This window comes from Tubulanus polymorphus, chromosome 4, assembly GCF_964204645.1.
Source record: "Tubulanus polymorphus chromosome 4, tnTubPoly1.2, whole genome shotgun sequence".
Classification (NCBI taxonomy): Eukaryota; Metazoa; Nemertea; class Palaeonemertea; order Tubulaniformes; family Tubulanidae; genus Tubulanus; species Tubulanus polymorphus.
Window position 1 is genome coordinate 9182526 of NC_134028.1, and position 23166 is coordinate 9205691.

Below are 23166 nucleotides of genomic sequence, written 5' to 3' on the forward strand. Positions count from 1 at the left end.
TCTTAGTAGGACCAGAAAGGTCAGGCAGTCGACCTAAATCATCATTTTTTAATCCATTTGAAACTGTATTGAAGGATATCCAAAAAGTCTTCACTGAAAGGGGTTCATGAGAGAAAAGAGACTCCATGATTTGAAAGTTTAACAATATGTTTCCATGCCTACCAACTGAAGTTTGGTATGTAGGCATGGAAACATATTGTTAAACTTTCAAATCATGGAGTCACTTCTCTTCATTTAATTTTTTTTATTAACTTGACGATCTCAATACATAAAAATGCTAGACTCAATAGTGCCTTACATATTCATTTCATTTCCTGCGTCGACGACGTGTTTGTAACGAGTAACGAATGACAAAATTATCTTGGTTCCAAATCGCTGGGCTAACGTAAAGTTAAATATCAAACCTCGTATTAATTATGCGTGATTTTTCACCTGTATCATTCCAGAATAAAGAAGTTTCCAGTTTCTAGGCGCCATTTTGTGGCGGTCACTCGAGGTCCCCCTTGTTGCGATAATTTGCGCTCATTTTTAAAACATAAGTTTTGATTGAATATCATATAGTTCTGCAGTCCCTTGCTCAACGAAATTAATTTATACACCATTTTAAAGGAAATGAAATGCAGATATTTGCTGGCGATTCTTGGAATTTTTGAACGCAACAATTGAGAACAGTGACGATGTGAAACCAAGGACCGCATATCTTAACCACGCGTAAAAGAAATCGCAATATTTATTAATTTTGAAATATCTAATATCTCTTGAAGCTATATTTCCAATTTTCACAGAGGTTAAAGTGGGTTATTTGCAGTGTTGCCTGCGTTGAACTTTTGTATCTTTCCTGACGACTGATCTGTACCTGCTTGAGTTTGAGATTACGCGCAAAAGGGGTCTCCAACTGCGCACCGCCATTTCACTGAACATTGAGAGGCGCCACAAAATGGCGCCTAGAAACTGGAAACTTCTTTGGGTTCACGAGGTAGTTAGAAGACAAACCAGACCACACTTTCCGTCATCGTCGCAGTGTCAATGCCCGTGTGCATGTGGATCCAATACACAGCGAAGTAAAGAGTGGATAAAAGGGCATTTGTCAAGATCGGGATAAATCTGTTCCATCTGTTATTGGCACATGTTGCGACGATGGTTTATCATCATACTGCTCATTGACGGGCATTTATCATTTGATTAGCTTAGATTGAAAAAATAAAAATTATTGAATGCAATACATCGTCGGTTTCAAACTGTATCAAAGTGTGCCTAATATTCGTTTTTATGATTATCTAATATTAATAACCTCTATCACAAGAGTGATATAAAGACATGTCGTTCAAGCATATGTATTTGAAATATGAAATTGCTTGAAGGACAGGTCTTTAGATAATTTATTTTTCATAATTTGTTAAGCTACCGCGTCAAGCCCCTTTTGGTAGGCTCACATAAACCTCGCATACCTACAACCTAACGCACCCTAGTGGACATCATCATTCGTATTAAACAGAGTACGATCCTCGGATACAACGGTCACACATGACCATCATAGGCACAAACCAACGAGTAAGCCATGGGCGCAATATGAACACTTCATATTGAGGGAGACCAAAACCTGAAGCAGTACAGTATTCAAAGGTCAGTGAGATGACGGAAAGAATGGTGCGACGTGACTTCAGAATGAAATAGCAAGACTATAAATGCCTTAAGGTGAAACGGCATGAGATGAGGTCGCGAGTTATGACTTCAAAATAGAATGGCGTGAGATGACCTCAAAAGTTTGCCCCTAAAGATGAAAGTTACGAACTGTTTTGATCTTTATTAACAAATTCGAATTGTCTATCAAATCCGTTCTTCTAAGAATACCGCAAAAAATATCGACACCGAAAATTCTTCACAAAATCATCCTAAGTATCAATAAATTGATATGAACTAGGAATCCAGATACCTCGGTAGCGTTACCCAGAGCTGCAGGTCAATTTCAGTTTTAAGGATCACTAGTATTTTGTATGAAGTACAATTCACCTAGTATTCAACTCTTCATCTTACCTAATTCACACCTAACAACACAAACTGTCGAAAATATTCAACTGAGTTCAATAATAGATAAATTATTAGATAACCACACTGACCAGGCAAACTGTGTGACTCTATGTGTCACTACAGAGCTGCGGTGTGGTGACTAGGTTGACATGCTAATGGTCACTGGTTAGGTATAATCAAGGCTATGGTACAGCTATTAAAGTGGGCCAGGTTTATGCTCTTCGCAGGAAAATTTCTGATTCTAGTCAGATTAACTGTAGGTACAATTAATTCTGATTTCTTAAATCTCTGATTCAAATAACGTTATCATATCGGCACAGTAGTTCTTGCGTGTCTCCGATATGCTGCAATTCCTACAATAAATGCTTAGTAAAATCAATCCAAATTTATTGAGTGAACGCCAACGATTCACGCTGTGACGGCTAATATCTATGGTGGCTGATTCGGGCCAAGTTAAAAAGAATTTCGTGCGATAATCCGCGCAAAAAATATATTGCTTCGTTTCTGCGTCCGTTTCTGCGCGCCGCAGATACGTTTCTTCACGACGATTTCTCGTTTTGGCGACCCGCCGAAATGAACTTCGTTTCTTCGCCGCGAAGAAACGAATTTTACCGCGCAGAAACGCTCCAAAATGCGCGCAGAAACGAACCTTTTTCTTCACGCGTTTCTTCACGGTGATTTCTTGTTTCGGCGCCCCGCCGAAACGAACTTCGTTTCTTCGCGGCGAAGAAACGAATTTTACCGCGCAGAAACGCTCCAAAACGAGCGCAGAAACGAACCTTCGTTTCTGCGCCCGTTTCTGCGCGTTTCTTCACGGTGATTTCTTGTTTTGGCGCCCCGCCGAACTTCGTTTCTTCGCCCGTTTCTTCGCCGCGAAGAAACGAATTTTACCGCGCAGAAACGCGCAAAAACGAGCGTAGAAACGAATTTTCGTTTTAGCGCCCGTTTTGGCGCGTGTCTGCGCGGTAAAATTCGTTTCGGTGCGGTAACATTGCTGTTTTACGACGCGATGCAGTTCCGAGGCCAAATACGAAAATAATCAAAAATCATCGAATACTTCTTAGATCAGCTTTCTCACTAACAATTGATTAACTAATGAGAAAAGTTGGTTCGAATTTGATTGAATTGAAGCGGGAAATTGAAGCAAGGAAACCCAGTGCCACTAGCGATCCTAGTGGATCATCGCTTGCCACAGCAGCGATGCCGGTATCCCATTGATTGAGTTTAGTTTTTTCCAATTAAACTTCCTTTAATCGATGGTTTATTGATTCTCTGCTGAAGCCAGTTAAATGAATCATTTGCAAATGAACAAATTCAAATGCATTTTATTCCTACTAATTGACGTAGAGGCGGCAACTAGTACGTTGAAATATTTGAGTTAACAATTACTAAAATTGAAGATAATTTTACTTTACTAATCTTTCAATTTATTGTCAAAAATATTTGGCGATAATATTCGATTTCGGGAACAGATACGCCCAGCTTGGTAAAGTAAAGGGCACTTTAGTAGGCTGCGATTAGAATGAATTATTGAACTTTGGAAATAACCTTACAACGTCACGTGCCGTTGTGATCTACTTATCGAGAATACACGTGCCATCGGGACTGCACCACGTGGTAAAACAGAAATATTAACGCGCAGAAACGAAACGGACGAAGAAACGAAGTTCGTTTCGGCGGGTCGCTGACACGAGAGATCACCGCGAAGAAACGCGCCAAAACGGGCGCATAAACAAAGGTTCGTTTCTGCGCTAGTTTTGGTGCGTTTCTGCGCTGTAGAATTCGTTTCTTCGCGGCGAAGAAACGGGCGAAGAAACGAAGTTCGTTTCGGCGGGTCGCCAAAACGAGAAATCACCGCGGAGAAACGCGCAGAAACGGGTGAAGGTTGGTTTCTGCGCCCGCTTTGGTGCGTTTCTGCGCGGTAAATTTTGTTTCTTCGGCTCGCAGAAACGAAGCAATACATTTTTTCCGCGGCATATTGCGCGGAATTTTTTTTTTGTTTCTAACTTGGCCCGAATCAGCCACCATAAATATCAGCGCGGAAGAATACTATGTTGAACACATCTTCACCCGTCAAGGGATTCGAACCCGCTACGCTAAAGCTGTTCCCCGAAACCCTTGACTTCACGAGTCGTTGGAGTCGTCACTAGCCGACCAGAATCCGGTCGTACCAATCACAGCGCTTGTAACAAACCGTCAGTAGTCTTCTGTTGGTTTTTCCGTTAAATTGACCAATCAGCGAACGTTTTACCGAACAAGGAAGTATTTCGCAAATCGATATGACGTCACGCGCAACAGCGCCAGTAATGAAATCACGCTTCGTGAGGCCAGGGGGCTGGTGGAAGCGAGTTCGGGAGTGATACCGGACCCCTGGCAAGCGAGGATGTGTTTAACACAACGTAGTGTAATCTTTATAAAGCTATGAGAGAGACGAGGGTGACTGTGCACCTTAACGCATGGTTTGTTTCTGTTGCGTGAAAGCAATACATCTTTATCTAATTGATTCGTCCGAATCGCTTTCAAGACCCACCCTTCAATTGCAAGAACATTCGGCTCGAGTAGGGTATTGCATAGTTCCCACGCGTATGCTTACTACGTTGTTCGGTTTATGTGTGTCCCAAAGAAAGTTGTCATGTCGACACATTCACATCGCCAGCCATTTACATTCCATGTGTCAACGTGTCGACGTATCTACCAACCAACAAATTAACTATTAACGATCTATTAACCTCATACACCAAACACACCACGTGACCAAACACATGATGAACCCGTGACACCGCCAGCTATTAACACTCCGGCCAACATTCCATGTGTCAACGTGTCGACGTGTCTACCCACACAGACAAATATGAATTAATTATTAACAATCCATTAACACCATACACCAAACACAACACGTGATCAAACACATGATAAACACGTGACAATCATACACTACATCCAATCGTTCATGCCATACCACACTATAGCCATGGCCACTTCTAGAGAACAAGCTAAGAATTTAAGAATATTATTTGCAGGTTTCGTTGCTCTAACCATACCCTATCTATAGAAGTTGGTAGTTACCAACATATCCCAAGGGAGGACAGACTGTGCACGGTATGCTAGCTTGCTGTTGTTTGTGATGAATACCACTTCATCTTGGTATGCCCTTTTTGGAAAATACTAGGCAGACCTACATCAAAGAATACTATAGGAGTAACCCAGGTGAAGTGAAATTTCAAAAACTGTTGAATTCCTCTGGTAAGACACGTTTGTCTCTTGTTAATTACATAAGAAAAGGCATGGCCTTTTATTAAATAACATATATAGTGACATAATCATGATGTTTTCTCACTGTCGATTTATGTACACCTAAGCCTGTCATTTTCCTGTATTGTTTTCTTTTTTGACGCCTTATAAAACGTTACCATTATGAAACCTAAACAATGTTTACCATTCAGCGTCATTTTACAAACGACAGCCGTAAATCGATGTGCAAAACGTCACAGGTCTATGTGTACACAAATAAGCTATCTGGCAAAATATTATTGACATAGATGTAGAATGGCTTCCTTTGATTATATAATGACCTATATTTGAACGTCGAAATGTTATATTGCATTGAATATCATAAGAAGACGTATTGTAATAGTAAAGGATGTATGATTATATCAGAAGCGGCAGGCATAAATAGAAATGATAAGTAAATCGGATTATTCGGTTAAAGGGCGGATGTATACACGATTTGGAAGTCCGATATAAAAGTCAGACCCTGACGTGGGCATGCCGGTGGAATGACGAAGCTATCTACGATGTGTGTAGGGCCGGCGTGAATTTCATCAGCGGCTACAAGCGGTCAATATGAAAATGTGTAAACATATAATTTCAATATTCAAACGTTTTAGAAAATATGTTTGATATCAGGAGTATGCAGGTTTCGTGAGATTAGCAATTTGTAATAGCATAGCTATCATATACGGCTCCGCGTCCTCTGATGGCATGTGTATTAGGTGACAACTCAATCCAATTCTTTATTGATCCTTATTACATTGAAATTTCGGGATAAAATTCCCAAATTCAATAAATACAAATTTTAAAATAAATTAATACAACATACATGACACACGGGTAATTCATACAGAACAACATAAGCATGTTATTTTAAATGACAATGTCTACTTCAACCCACCCAGACTCAAGACTCTAGGATATCGAGTGACAGCCAAACCCGTGGCCCGGGCCGGCTGGCTAGGCCACACGATATGCTCGAAGTCATGATGAAGCAGACATCAGAAGAGCTCGTTCTTCAACCATGGAGGCAATGAAGTTGCAGACCAGCTTAGAGGCATAAGTAAATGAAGTCGGTCGCAAGTTCGCGATCAATTATTGAGAATTTTCAATAAAAATATTTAAACCACTACTAGAGTCGAAGACCCGCTGTATCATCTACCCAATCGCCAAATCTCATTATTCCCCAAATTTCTTAAAACGTCGATTTCAAATTTGCAATTCCACATGAGCTTAGCCCAGAAATTATACATTTTTTTCGCAGGCGTCAAATAATTTTCTAAAATTAATTTTCTTGTTTCGTATTTATCTGCTCTGTGCAAAAATGTCTTTTGTTGAGAAAAAAACTTGAATTGAATTGAACTAACTTATAACATAGAACTCAAATCATTTTATTTGAGTTCTATGCTTATAATTAGACTTAACGCTGATATGACGGGTACATGATAATTTATATATTTCGTATGATAGTTTGAATTATCTTCTATTACTAAAATCTTATTTAAAAATATTTTATGGACCCTCAAGGAGCAACTTCCGATATGCAAATGCTTTTGTTAGAAAAGTAGCAACACGTTTTGTTATAGCACCCGAATTCACCGAGAAAGTAAATTTATAGATTGATGCATTGATGCTCGATGTACGTAGTAACCTTAGGATATACATGTAGTTGCTCCTCGGGGGACCATACGCAGGACAAGCATCATCTCTGTGGAACTAACTACCCATCAATGTTAAAAGGTGTGATTCTCTTAATGCTTTTAAAAATTGCCTTAAAACATATTTCTTTCTTAATGCTTTTAACTGAATGCTGATCTCTGTCTTATTTTTATTATGTAAAGCGGCAACGATGAGCATTTTGTTTTATATGGAATTAAGGCTCGTTAAATTATCATTATTATTGATTATTAAGTTAGCATGAAGAATAATTCATCTACCACATCCGATTCAGAGTGCATATGCGTTGATCATTCGAAATTGCAGGTCTTACTCATCTGCCCGTTTCAACATATAGGTTCGGCCAGCAAAATATTGAACATATTTCACTCATTTCACCAGTGCGTTCACTTTTCGTTCGTCCATTGTGATCCGGTAATTTTTGGAAGTTTTAAATACGCTTCAATGGATTGTCTTGATATGTGGTTTATACATGTATCTACCTTAGGCACATTTCAGCCAAAATACCAGCCCGATCAGAATTAAGATGGCCGACTCACGGCTATTTTTGTTCGTCAGCAATTTCTACTCATATTTGGAAGTTTTCCAGGGAGATTTTTAAGAGTCTTCAATCAATTATGTTGATATCTCATATGTGTTTGTATGCCGCGCCCATCAGCATTGGGACAATTGGACTGATCGTACACAAGATGTCTTGAGACCTTATCATGTCAAAAAGATGTTTTTTTGCCTGAATTCCAAGATCTGTAGCTTCCGTATGATTTGCGCGCCATTTCTCGATGGTTATACTCTGAGATGGGCCGTCAGACGTGTCTTTCAATCAGTCAATTGTCACACAATCGGCGGCCATCTTAGTGTCATCAGTCCTCATTTGTAGATGGAATAAGGATTTTGAGGAAAATATCAACAGGAATATTGAATTATAATATTATGATATTTGAAATCAAAATGTTTCTTTTTTAATTTTCAAATGTTCCAACATGTTCTAAAACGAGGTTTTCATGTTCATTTCATTAAGCTATGACTATTTTCGGGGGGCGGTTTCTCTGTGTATCTCATAAGTCGTTATCTATTTTGTACAGATGTACATTTACATTTTTTTTCGATATTTGCGGTACAAATTTTCTACATTCGCTTTTCTAGCCGATGACAGCTCAAAAACCAAATAAGTGTTTTTCCGAAACCTTTTCGGATACCCAAATATACGAATAGATTTATCATCGAATTGATGGCGTGTAATAACTGCGCAGAATGATACGGCCGATACCATTTTTTGCTATTGTTTTCCGGTAAAAGCGCCGGCAAAAACGTGTTTATAACACCCATCATGTATTCAACCATAAATATAACGTTTAGGACTAGTATTGTCATTGTTATTTGTCGACCTTGTTTGCTTTCGGTCGAATTCGATTCATCGTCCTCGTCGATTTGTTGAAGTTTCCGGCGCGTGCGAGCCGCGTCCCGCACCAATAAATACATGTGACCGTTACACGCTAAAACAAAGGTACCTGGGATAAACAGAAGCACAACTTTGGCAAATACAAAATCGTAATACATTGCATATCGTTTATTTAGAAGTAGTAATTTTCTAAGATGCACATATGCGCATGGGTGATTGGGCATCACCACGTAAGACTCTTTATCCCAAATAGTCGGTATCTCGAAGATAAAAGTAAGAATCCAAATGGCTATCGAAACGCGTAATGCATTTTGAATTGTGCATATTTGTCTCGCAGAAAGGGGAAATCGAATCGCTATATAGCGGTCTATACCCAACGCGAAAAGCAGCCACGGACTTGTAGTCTTGGTCATCTGAAATATGAAATCAACATAAATATAAACGTGACGGAAATACTGTTGATAAATGCGATTATACCGAACGTGTTCGAACGGGTAGTCCCTCGAAAGAATCATCAAATCGCGCCCGAACATTACTGCAGTTAAACAATTCATCATATCGGCAATAGCGAGCACTTCCAAGTATAAAATACTGCTTCCTCGAACTTTCATCAGGCGGAGAACTATGAATGCGAGACAGTTGGCGACTCCGCCGATGCTGTAAAGGATCACACGAATTAACGTCATGACGGTAGCGTACGTGTACGTACCTTCGGCACCGTCGCATGATTTACCGCAACATATAACCGTTTCATTTGCCATCGCTACGTATTGTTAGCTTTCATCGCAACAAAAAAATCAAGTTATAATACCCGCACATAATGCCGCACATCTTTTCCGACGCTTGGTTTGCCTTCGTACGAAACATTTTTACGTAGCGTTTTCTAATAACAATCTTCGCTCGGTGTCTGTTGGCATCCCTTCCTAGTCTGTAATTTTCCTCACGTCTAGAGGTATAATTTCTATCCCGATACTCTTAGCTCAGCAAAGGTTGTAATTCAAAGAACAGCGCACATTCATGGAAACTAACGTACGTATGAGATTCTTTTATTCGAATGCGCTCTGTTCACTACACTAGCTCATGAAAGCTATGAAAGACTTACAAATTCTAATCCGAGATAAGAGAAATGAGTGTAGGTCATTTATATTCTATTTTCCCACGCAGTAGAACACATAAATCTCATAACAAGTTTGAAATGGATAAGAATGTCACCACGTCCCCTAATGAAACCGCTTATTTTTTGATTCTATATCAATAGGTCTTAACAGTGATAGAAATAATACACGTGTTTGCAGTTTACCCACGGTCCAAGCAGCAACCTTGCAGAATTAAGTATTTCAGCTGAAATGTATCTGCCAATTCTATCGAAAGTTCATTAATGACTTCGTTGAATTGCTTTATCTTTTTGTGCTGTAATATAATGTAGTAAATATGTAGTAAATGATTTAATGTGCCGAAAATTGGAAAATTGCATCATGGACTATAAATTTCGTCTCGGATTTCCCTGAATGATTTCTCTGAATGATTTCCAAAGCAAAATCCAACCAAAGGCATGAGTAATTGTATATATGTCGTTTCAGATCAAAGGTCAAAAGGTCGAGCTCATAAAAAAGAAAAAAAGAAATCCTCGCATGCTCGAATTTATTTCTTATTTCTTAATCACTCAACGTTTCAACCTTTAATCTGAAACAATTAACAATATTGATATATATGAACATTATTTAAAATGAATATTCAAAATATACAGTGAATTCTTAAATAGAATTAAAGATACTACAAATGTCAAATCTGTAGATTATAAATTCAAAAAGTTAACAGAATTAACATTACATAAGAAATATTTAATTACAAATATTGAAACATATACTAGTAGATATGGTAATAAATTAGTTATTGACTTATATATAGAATATATCCTTAGAATGTAAAGGACCAAAAGGAAATAAATACAAATTCAGTACATATTTACCAGATAGATTTCATAGATTATCTAGTGAAGATATTGAAGAATTATATTCAGGTGATTTCTATTTCATATACAAAGGTCAAGATGAAAAAGGGCACCATGATATAGATTTCGAATAAAAATTCAATTTTTAACATACAAAGTGCGAGTAAAGTGTAAGTGAAATAATTCATATCAAAAACATTGAGTATTTATATTTATATGCGTTAGATTCTTGATTTTTTAACATAAAAAGTGCGAGTAAAGTGTGATTGAATAAATTTTATATTTTAAACATATTTTGATATTCATATTTGTATGAGTAAGATTTTTTAACATTAAAAGTGTGAGTTAAGTGTGAGAAATAATTCATATTTTAACATTGAATATATATATCTTAATGAGTTAGATTTATTTTGATAAAAGTTTTGTTATAAAATGAAGAAAGAAGAAGAGGAACCCAAATTTAAAATCGAAATCAATGAAACTAATAACTTATTTTCATTATTAAACATCAAAAGTTATATCTCAGAGATACTTTAGATATAATGCGCCAAAATTCCTAGAATATTTAATACAGTTTTAAAATGTAAAAGTAATTTAGATAAAAACATAATAAATATTCTTGAAACCCCTTTTAATGAAAGAAATGATGATTTAATACTTTCTAAAGGGTCCAATGATTTGATTAACTTAAGAATTAATAAACAACAATTATATCATTTTATTTTGATAATAAACAAATTATATATATAAGATGTAACAAATTGAGTATTTTAACACTCATTTGTATAGTTAAAATATGATAAATCAAATTAAAAGTCTTAATCCTCTAAATCATTTTCTTAGTTACCTTTTTATTTTTTTTCTATTTCTATGATTATTTCCATTTGATTTCTTTAATTTCTTACTCAATTTCTATTTTCATTCATCAAATCTATATATCTAGTATCGTTACCGATATTCTCATAATAAAAGTATAGCGCAGCCAATATTAAACCTCCAGCAACTAAATAATGTTATAAATCACTTTTTCCAGTTGGAATGCTGAAATCATTCTCATTCATTTATTTAAAATATTTAAGTAATTTGAAATATCTTATTTTCAATATTTTAGTTTTATAATCATTTTTAAAATGTAAAACTTTTAAATGATTAAATCAAATAACAATTTAACATTTTAACAATTAAACAGTTATTCATTAACTAATTTCACAATGTTTTAACTATCATATATTTGAAATTTTGCAATTACTCATACAGCTTATTTTTTCAATATAGAATCAATTATTATTCTTTCCATAATTGATATGTTTAATTGTCTGAAAATGCTTCGATTTATGTGATCTTAAATACTTGCCGCCACAATAACAATACACTTTCTCATTAGGATTAAACTTTTTAAATTCATTATCTAAATCACATTTTATTCCAATATCTTTAAAAGATTTATTATTATCTAATTCACATTGAATTCCAATATTTGATGAATTTTCATTATGGATAATTTGTTTATTATCAAAATTAAAATGATATAATTGTCGTTTTTCAATTCTTAAGTTAATCAAATCATTGTAACCTTCCAAAAGTATTAAATCATCATTTCTTTCATTAAAAGGAGTTTCAAGAATATCTATTATGTTTTCATCTAAATTACCTTTACAATTTAAAACTGTATTAAATATTCTAGGATTTTTGGCGCCATTATCTAAAGTATCTATAAGTTCAGTAATTAAATGGTTCTATTAGGACTTTTGTAATCTATGTTCAGGAAAAATAATTTCGTTTTCATTATTTTCATGAACCCTTTGTTTGAGTGTCATATGGAATTCTCATTCCCAAGGTAATGCAAATAGTCAACATTTACTTGTGTATTGTCTTGAATGCATGTTTTGTCTTCATGCGGTCAATTCGTGAAGATTATATATCTAACATCAGCGGAAAAGATCGAGTTTTTTGAAGTTTTATCTTGAATTTCCTTTTCTCATCCCACAGTCTCAATAGGTGTTAGAATGGTATGCGGCCCCATACTGATTGACTTCTCACAGATTTGTTGGTGACGGCGCCTTTGCAACACGATTGCTATTTTGTGTGAACATGTGGGAAGCGGCAAAATATGGCCTGGAATTTCCATAGAAAACTGGTAACCGGAAATTTCATGAAAAGACATTTTTTCCACCAATATGTATCATCTAGGCAAAACAAGACCCTTAACACTAGAAAAAGTTTCGAGGATCAATTAATCATTCTACGCCCATTGCTATTCTACCTAAACTATCTTGAAAGTTTATTGACACCTTGAAAAGTAATACAATGCTTAATATTTTCGATGATGAATGATATATTATGAAATCATATGATATTTAGGATAGTTTAAGTTATTTCGAATTTGAATATATCGATAATTGAATTGAATTGATCGGCAGCCGGTCTAACCCAGTCATATTGATGGAGGAGATGCACATGCGAATTTTTCACGAGCGAGTTTCAACCATCTTGTTTCTTGCAGTGCGCATGCTCTCCACTCTGATAGTTAACACAATCCAGGTGCCGTACGTACCAAAATAAATAATTTGCACCCAGGCACCAATTTCTTTCCTACGATTTTACATCTACATGATTTGATTTTATATTATGACAATCAATATCTGCCTTGGACACTTTTTTAAGTTGGGGAAAATTGATTTTCTGATGCAATTCTATTTTCATCTCACGACTCATCAACAAGATATTTTCTGTGTAAGTTTTGACCATTGATCAGTTTACAAAAACGCTAGGTTGGCCCGCCTTGATGGGGAGGTGGTTTTCCATTCCATAAGCTGGGGATACAGACCTATAGTCTATACAGCGACATTGCTGTCAACCACACGTTTGCTTATTTTGTTGGGAGATAGTTTAGTAGGTTAGATAAATGTACGTAAGCTGGAGTTCATGGCCAGTGTTGCTATTGCCAGACAACCTGCGTTGATGCGTACGTCATACATGAACAATAAATAGAAGTAATGTAAATAAACAAATCTGGAAGTAACGTATGTATTCACGTAGGGAAACCTAAATATGGTGCGGCCATGAGCTCCGACGAGTGCAAAAGGTATTTTCAGGTTATTGCGACGTGTGTAGGTATGTCAACACTCCATACATGGGTGAAAGAATGTTGTGACGTATGAATACGTCACAATCCATGAATTCCAAGCCATGTATAGAAGAGGGCCTGCATACGTTACTAAATATGGAATAATATAAAGGAAAAGAAAGCTCAGAGGTAAAATGAGGCTTGAGAGAAAAGAGGGAGGTTTTAAAACGAAGAGAGCTCGAGGGAGAAAGATTTTGCACATCTGGTTTAAAAGAATGAATACGAATAGATAACTTAAGAAGTTGTTCAAGTTATATACGGGAGCATTATAAGAAGTCAAGAACCAGCACCGAAGATCCGGCCTAGAACACAGTAACCCCTCACAACATCGCCTGGTAGAGATTGGCTTCCACAACAATTCCATGTGTATCTATTTACAAATACAGAAAAGAGCTTGTGCACTGCGAACAAAATGGTGGAAATTCTCTCGTGAAAAAAAATCGAAAAAAATATTTCGAATACAAAATAAACGATTAATGTATAATCATTTTGAACCACCAATATTGATGACGTAATGCATATCAATGCGCATAGAACCTCTTATAGCGCATAGTATTTATAATATCAATGTATACGAACATTATTATAACGGTTTTTACGGCGTCGAAAAGATTTGTAAATAAGAAAATATTTTCGCTAGTATCCTTCATTAACCCTTAATTACACAATGTCAATGTAACTTTCACCTATAAATCTATAGTATCGAACCACTCTTAATTACATTCACCATCGCTATATTAACGACCACGCTTTAGGTGTCATATTTGTGTTTTTTAGAACAGATTCTATATATCACCATACAGTGTAAAAATGTGTTTAAAAACAGTTGTTACGAAAAAACCATTTATGTTAATGATATCCGAGCTGTCTATGACGCAGATGCTATCTCGACGAATGATTTTTTTTCGCATTCATCGCCAGTTTTATGTAAAAATAAGCTGTAGCCAGACAGTAGCAGTTGTTCAAAAATACGACTTTATGATCGTTCTCATGTCACGTAAATACGCAGCATAGCCCATAATGATAGGGATGGTCTTGTCGAACGAATTCATTTATTCATGTTGCAAGCTACTCTTTATCAACATTATGACTAGTACTGGCATGTCACAGCAGCACGTGATTTTATAACCAAACCTCTTAGGAAAACAGGGTGCAGTTTCACAGTCCATGTCACGTTTTAGAACCGTTTTGGTTCCTGTAAGATACAGCTATTTTGATACACACACCTCTCTGTATAGGACACCGAGATTTCTTTTAGACGATAGTCGTCGATACAACGTTTTAAGTAATAATTTATTTTCGTAAACCGGTTACGAGGTATCCAGTGCAAGCCAACAGGCTGTACATAAAATTAAGGCGCTGGAACCTTGTGCAGAGTGCAGGGGAATGTGCAGTGATACTTATAAATAATGCTATTAATAATCTTAATGCTAACAATAATAATTATGCTAATCAATAATAATAATAATAATAATACTAATAATAATAATACAAATTCTAATAATGATGACAACAATAACTTATACAAATACAAATGCAATGATAATCATAATTACGGCAATATACTATAACCATTAATATTTCAGTAATTTAGGTAAAGATACTCATAATGATAATAATAATAGTAATAATAATAATAATGATAATAATAATAATAATAATAATAATAATAATAATAATAATAATAATAATAATAATAATAATAATGATTGATTACAAATATGGAGAAAGCAAATGCCACAGATAATAATGATTACAAAGATAGATAGTCTAGTATAGCAGTCTAGTCAAGTTTAGTTAAGACTAAACACATACCAAGTTTTTCCTCAACGGGAGATGAATAATTACGCGTATTTCAGTAATATTTGTTTTTTAAATTGGAATGATAGTGAATTTATGCTGGTGGATGAACGGATAACATTTGAAGTATTTCGCCAAATATTAGGCATCTGAGCTAAGAAGGATTTACTGTATAATTTGGATTTATGGAAAGCAGCTCTCGCATAGTTAAACTGTCCGGTATTGTGGGAGTGGAAGTTAAAATTATGATGAAATAAATTTAGCAGTGGAGATGGGAGGGAGTTATGAGTGTATTGAAATCCTAATTTGATAATTTCCAGTTGAATCAGATCATGGAATTTAAGTATTTTATATTTTTTGAAAATAGGACCTGTTGGGGCGTTATAAGCTGAGTTTTCGATGAGTCTTAGTGCTTTTTTCTGAATAGTAAAGAGACTTTTGGATTGACTAGATGATAACAATGGCCCCCACGCAATAAGTGCATACGTTAGGTGACTTTGGATATAGATTATATATAACAGTTTTTTAGTCCAGCAGGGAATGAGATTTTTTAAGCTTCTTAAAAGATATAAATTTTTGTTTAATTTGTTAATTAATTGTTTTACGTGAGGTTCCCAATTTAGACGATCATCAATTAGCAAACCAAGAAATTTAGTAGAGTTTACTATTTCAAGAGAGTGTTTTCCAAATACTATTTTGTATAATGATTTGTCAATGGTTTTATCTTTTGAAAAAAGTAAGCACTTTGTCTTATCTATGTTAAGAGTGAGTTTATTTGAGTTAAACCAGTCAATGTTAATATTGAGATCAATTTTAGCATTATGCAATAGTAAATTCATATGTTTGTTGGAAATAAGTAAGTTAGTATCATCTGCAAAGGAAACAGCTTTAGTGTAGCAGAGGTTGTGATTAAGATCATTGACATAAATAAGAAAAAGTAAGGGCCCAAGGACCGATCCCTGTGGGACACCAAATGAAACGGTATTATAGGAAGAGTAGGCATTATTGAATTTAACAAATATTTTACGATTGCATAAATATGATTTGAACCAATTATAGGCATGACCTCGAATACCATAGTGGGATAATTTAAATAATAATTTGTTGATATCGAGGGAGTCAAAAGCCTTAGATAAGTCCAGAAAGAGGCCAAGGGAGTGATCCCCCTTTTCAGGATTTTGTAGTATAGAGCCTGTAAATTCTGTGATTGCGTGAGTAGTAGAGTGTTTTGGTCTAAATCCATATTGGCTGTTATTCAGTATGTTATGTTTGCATAGAAATTTATAAAGTCTATTGTGAACTAATTTTTCTAGTATTTTCGACATGACCGGAAGTAATGATATTGGTCGGTAGTTATTAAGGAGCTGTTTGTTTCCATTTTTATATAGAGGAATTACCTGAGAAATTTTCATACTATCTGGAAATATACCATCCTGAAGGGATTTATTGCAGAGAATTGTCAGAGGATCGATAATATTGGATATAATTAGTTTAAGCATTCTATTATTCAGTAAGTCATTACCACCAGTGGTCTTTTTTGGGGCTAGGTTGTTAATAATCCTCAAGATATCCTCCTTGTTGGTTGGATTTAAAATGATTGAGTGGGCATTCCTTGCCCCCATGTAAGTTGTAAAATTGTTTTTAGAACTTGGACATTTGTTTGCATAAGAGCTACCAATCGAAGAAAAGAAGTTACAAAATTGTTGGCTTATTGATTTAGGTTCCTCAACAAGTTTATTATCGATGATGAATTTATTAGGGATCCCCGATTTGTCATTTAATTTACCAGTGGATTGCTTCAAAAATTGCCATAATTTGCGACTATTATTGGAAAATAATACAATTTTGTTTGCATAGTACGATTTCTTTTGACGCCTTTTAATGTAATTTAAATTATTTCTGTAAAGAATATAGTTTTTATAACGTTGGTCAGATTTGTCCAGATTCAATACTTTTTTATAAAGTTGATCGCATTTCTTAGAGCATTTTAAAATTGATTTAGACATCCATGGTTCGTAAATATGAACTTTCTTCTTAACTTCTATTAGTGGGGATACGTTATTTATGATTAAATTTATATGCGACATAATGAAATCGTAACAACCATTACAATCGAGCAGGTTGACAGGAGTCCAGTCTAGTTGTGAAAGCATACGATTTATCCTATCGATATTCTGGGTATTAAAATTCCGAGTATAATGTTTACTGGTTGTTGAAGGTTTTCGTTTATAACGCACGGTCACGAGGCATGGTAAATGATCAGACAGGTGTGAAATCAGGATAGCACTTTGATGATCAAGACTCAGCGCCGGAGAGAGATATATATTGTCAATTAACGTGGCTGTCGCGTGTGTTATTCTAGTTGGCCGTAAAATAGTTGGAAAAAGATTATTTGATAAATTGATATCCAAAAATTTGGAAGTGTTTTTATGATGATTAATGTTCATATAATCTAGATTTTGGTCCATTCCTAATATCATTTCGCACTTTTCATTCTTAATTTTGCGTAATTCAATTTCACTAGTTCCTGGGACACGGTAGAGTTCGCCAATGATTGTCCTTTTACTAGATTGAAAAGCCATATCAATTTCAATAAAACAAGATTCGAATTTACCTTCAATGAACACTTCTAGATCCGGTCTCTTATTATAGGTTAAGTTATTACTTATATAAATTGCTACTCCTCCACGCTGTTTCAAAACTCTGTGATTCTCTATTAATTGATAACCAGGAATTTTGCATAACATTGAATTGTAGTCAGTCAAAAAAGTTTCACATAGCATAATGATGTCAATGGTAACATTTTGGGATTTAAGTTTTTCAATCAATATTTTGAGTTGGTCAAATTTGTTGTTAAGACTATGTATGTTAAGTTGAATTATATTAAGGTTATTCGTATTCATACTGAAATGGTTTTTTAACTCGTGCAATTCGAGGTACGGGCATTGATTACTGAACATTTCCAATTCACTATCATTATCTAATAAATTGTTGAGATGAAAATTTTCATTTTCCTTTAATCTGTCTAAATACGTGAAAAAGTTTGTGTTACCGAGACACATGTTTAATTAATTTATACCACGGTCAAATAAGGATTATGAATCAGGGAAAAGAATAAAGAATAATTATAAAATAAATAAATAAATATAAATATAAATACAATTCCAGAACTTGGATGTATGAGTATAGGTCAGAAATGCATTACTGCTTTATGGACATGGTTTAAAAGGTACACAATATATTGATCTACGACTGAATGGCCTACTCAGTGGTTTATATAGATACACGCTTTTCGGAACAGTTCATCGTAAAGATCATAAAGACACTACTCGCTCGTTGATTGTATTGTTTTCTCGAAGTCCGCATAACCACATAAATGAATTTTGATGTCATCGATGATGGCCCATACCTTCCCATCGAGTGACCACACTGCCGATACTTTCTTTTTCGTGTTTGTAGAGAAATTTAACAAAGTCAGCTCTCGGTTTGGTCAGGTCTTCGGATATAGAAATTTTCGTACTTTTTAGTTTGCGTCGATTTTTTAGAATGTTCACTTTATCTAAGTGTCGAACGAATTTGACAATCATCGGTCTCGGCTTCCGGGGGTCTCTGGATTTTCTTCCGATGCGATGAATCCGATCTATTTGAAGAGGTTCGACTATTATATCTAGTTTTGTTTTGAATAGATTAATGCATTTCGATAGGCAATCCTCATTGTCTTCTTCTGTCAAATTGAAGATTCTTACCGAGTTGCGCCGAGTATACATCTCGAGTTCCTCTGTTGCTGAGTTTGATTCGAAGATGCAGTTATCGTATTCGGACACAGTTTTTTCAAGAGCTTTAAATTTGGTTTGCAGTATTTCAATCTCCGAACTTAGTGACTGAATTTTATCGTTTATGGATGATTGAAGGTTGTCGATTGATTTGCCCTGGTCGAAAAGTATGGAGTGTAGTTTGTCAAACTTGTCTTCAATGATTTGTTGAATATCGCTTTTAAATTGTACTAGAATGGATTTAACTATCAACGTTATTAAGTTCTTGATGCTATCGGACGATAAGGCTTCCATTACATTTGCCTCAATTAAGTCCTGAGCAAGAGATGGTTCAGTTGAACTCTTAGATGTTCTGTCAGTAAACACATCGTCATCACCAGTTGAGTTGCGACTAGCTGTTTTCTGCCTCTTTTTATCGTCTGATGTGGAGGAGGTGGACTGCTCAGAGATCTCGGAAGAGTTGTTTTTTCTTCGTTTCCTACCCATTTTGCACGGCTGAACTATTTACTAAGCGATCCTTTCACGATCAAACGAACATTTGACGAACAAATTGAAATGATCATACATACGATCATACATACGAGAATGACGACAGTGAATTAAATCCGTACAGTGACGATGAAGATCACGATCATGAACAGTTGAGCTTTTCACAATAAACACATAAATCCAGACAGAATGATTAAATTACGATCGTTTAACGATCATACGTACAGATTGAAACGATCGTACATACGAAACTGACGACAGTAACTGAAATCCATACAATGACGATCGCGATCATGAACGGCATTAACTTTTCATAATATGCTCATAAATCCAGACAGTAAAGTTGCCCATATCCATGACGAATTTTGATGATAATACCTATCGAACTAGTTTAAACATACATCAACTTCGAAGGCTCATGCCATAAAATGAATGCACTTCTGACGACTTTTTCTAACGGAGCGTCATGGGACTGGCTACCACATTGCCGCCATGTTGAATGTAACGTTCTTAACGCGTAACAAGTTGTGTTGGAAGCTGCAATGGCGGGTTTTTCTGATGGTATTTCATTCGATATATATCAAACGACTATTACGATGACACAGAACACCGACCTTCAACGACAACTTCTGCAGTGCTTAAAGAACTAGACAGTCTGTAGAAGTATATCGGTGTACTCGTCATGATAATTCGGATACATCTTGTAATAAATGCGGTCTTGCAAAAAATAGGTCATGAATTTCATGTGCTACTCGAATGCAGTTCACTACGAAAAGAACGCCAGATACATATTTCTTCTGGCGGGCACCAAATATTTTCAAATAGTCAATACCACCGATGATGATTTAGAAAACTAGTCGATTGTTAAATAAATTTGATTTATAAACTTATGGAACAATTTACAGCACGGTGTTATGAATAATCTCTTATCCCACTAATAATTGTATGGAAAATGACCTCATTCGATGACCGTCCAACTTTTGTGATGAAGTCTTGATTCTGTTTACATTTCTAAATATCATAGGTAATAAACCCTTCCATCTTAAATTGTTAAATGTAATTTGTCACAGTTGCAAAATCCCAATTACCAATGCACTCGTTAGCTCTTTCAAACACCAAGGCAAAATAATCCCTCTAAGGCCTCAGAGATATACGGCTAATCTTAGTACAGAAATATTCACGTATTTCTCGTCCCAGTAAAAGATATATGTAAAAGTTAATGGAGTAGTTAGATAAAAGGAATTGACCGAATATATCTAACATAAATAATCTTTGGTCCATCGAGATTGGTATGAAAATAGCGATAGAGTTTGGAAGTGTAAAAATCGCGAATGCGATCGAAACTGTTACAAGCATTATCGTTGTACGTTTAGCTTTCGTAGTTTTCTTATCAGACGATACCATTTGTGAACTTCTAAATAACTGAACTATTATAACAGAATTGGATACAATTATTAAAGTTAGAGTTAGGAGATAAACATAGATAACGTACGCTACAAAATATATGAATTCGACAGATAACTCGTAGTAGCATCCAAAAAATCGGTCCAAAAACTCCATTATTACTATTGGGTAAGTACCCATTACCAACGCATTTATTACGAAAATAGTAACAATGACGCATCGGGCGAATCTCGGTGTACATATCAAACGAGATGTGAACGGGAAGAGCACAACTGCCGCACGTTCCAGAGATATAGCAACTACTAACCAGGAACTGCTAGCGCCGATGAATGTCATCAAAAATTCAGATATTTGACAACCCATGAGCGAGTTTATCACAAATATTGGACCATTGTTTAGATGCAAGAGAAAATACTGTAAAACAGGCATCAGAGTAGAATTTATGCAGTACATCAAATCACAGATAGACAAAGCGATCAGATAGTTAGCGTATGATAAACCGCGGAATCTGCGACTTATCATAATCAAGAAAGAAGCCGAATTTCCGAATGCACCTGAAAGGAATAAGATAAGCAGAATGACGATAGAAAGTGTACGGTAGTTGCCAGTTTTTAGTTCCAAAGACATGAGCACCATGTAGTTGTGAGGTCGAGAAACAACAAACTGTGTACGGTTAGAATTCATGATTCAACCGTGTTAACAGATTCGCTGTCTACTCACATACTGGAATACCGTTAACGTGAAAGAAATCCACAAAGATACTGATTAAGCCTTATCACTTTATGATAGCTGTTCGTCATTTGTTACTTTCAGAGTTGATTTTTCATTTAGTTTCACCAATGAAATTGTGAGTTAAGATAATTTCCGCCCCAACTCATTTTCGTGAAATGATGTTTATCTAGTGTGTAAAATACGTCTCAGTTGAGTCGGAATTAAGTAGTTTATCATATGTTTAAAGTATATTCACGCTGGTATAACGAGATGATTTTATTATGAGGCAACATTCATTCAATTTGTCTCTTTGATCAAGACAATTTCGCACAGAAATATTCGCGTAATATTTCTCGTCCCAGTAAAAGATATATGTAGAAATTAATGGAATGATTACATAGTTGGAAATTGGCTGAGTATAAATGATGGTTCGTTGAGATTGGAATGAAAACCGCAATAGAGTTTGGAAGTTTAAACACTGCAAGCATTATTGATGTTCGTTTTGATTATTTTGAAAGCAGTTGAGAACCTTTGATTAACTGAACTAACAGAATTTGATGTAATCATCAAAATTTATGTTAGATAATAAATGTAAATAGCGTACGCTATAGAATATACGAATTGGACGGGTAACCTGAAAGGAATAAGATATAAGCAGAATGATAGTATCAAAGACATGGGAACCATGTGTTTGTATAAAGGCCGAGAAACAACCCTCTCTGTCCAGGTAGAATTCATGATGATTCACCAGAATCATCAGACTCATTGTCTACTTGCTTAATGTAATGTAATGCATATATTAATAATGTTTTATTCGCGTGACTGCTATTCCACTTTTTATTGCCAAAAGAAATATTATGTTGCCGCATTGTTGCACTTTTCAGCAGTCATTGCTATATGAACCAAATGATTTTTGGATGTCGATTTTGTAATATGAATATGCAAAACAACTCCAAAAGATATACTATCTTTCGATTAAGTTATCTTTAGAATGATAACCCCCAGAGAGCAGTTTGCCATGGAAAGTAAAAATTGTAATGATTTGTTGTAATATTTTAATGAATTTATTAAAAGAAGGTATTCTCCTTCACGGAGCATTACCGAACATATATACACGTGTACAGCTATACAAAATCACTGATCGTTAAAACTCTTACAGTCTTAAAGCCTCGTCATAACGACATTGAACTTAAACTACATGTCGACTGGGATTCGAACCTGGTGCCATCGGTAATCCGGTGGCATGATGTCACCAGGTTCGAAAACCAGCCAGGAGGGGATTGTAATCAAAATATATATCATATGTACATCATTATTCACTACCCATCCTCCCTCGACAGGGATTCCTGATGGCATCACTCAGCTATGGCAAGGCTGAATGCCATCAAGAAGTTCGAATCCCTGCTGGGGGAGGATGTCTATACAAAATTCAATAAGACCATAACCGGTTAAAATTTATGATATTGCAGTAAGCACGTATCAACCTGCAGCCCGGAACCACTCCTAAGAGATTCACTATTTATAATCGAGTGTC

General features: G+C 35.5%; 1 protein-coding gene across 1 annotated transcript; it reads right to left on the minus strand.

Annotated features, from left to right (window-relative positions):
- Nucleotides 1-8103: 8103 nt before the first annotated feature.
- Nucleotides 8104-9138, minus strand: LOC141904284 (FMRFamide receptor-like). The gene has a single exon (XM_074792863.1). The coding sequence runs from the start codon at nt 9136-9138 to the stop codon at nt 8104-8106; it is 1035 nt and encodes a 344-aa protein (XP_074648964.1).
- Nucleotides 9139-23166: the final 14028 nt, after the last annotated feature.

Coding starts and splice junctions, on each gene's coding strand:
- LOC141904284 (XM_074792863.1), bottom strand. CDS start 9,138: ATGGCAAATGAAACGGTTATATGTTGCGGTAAATCATGCGACGGTGCC.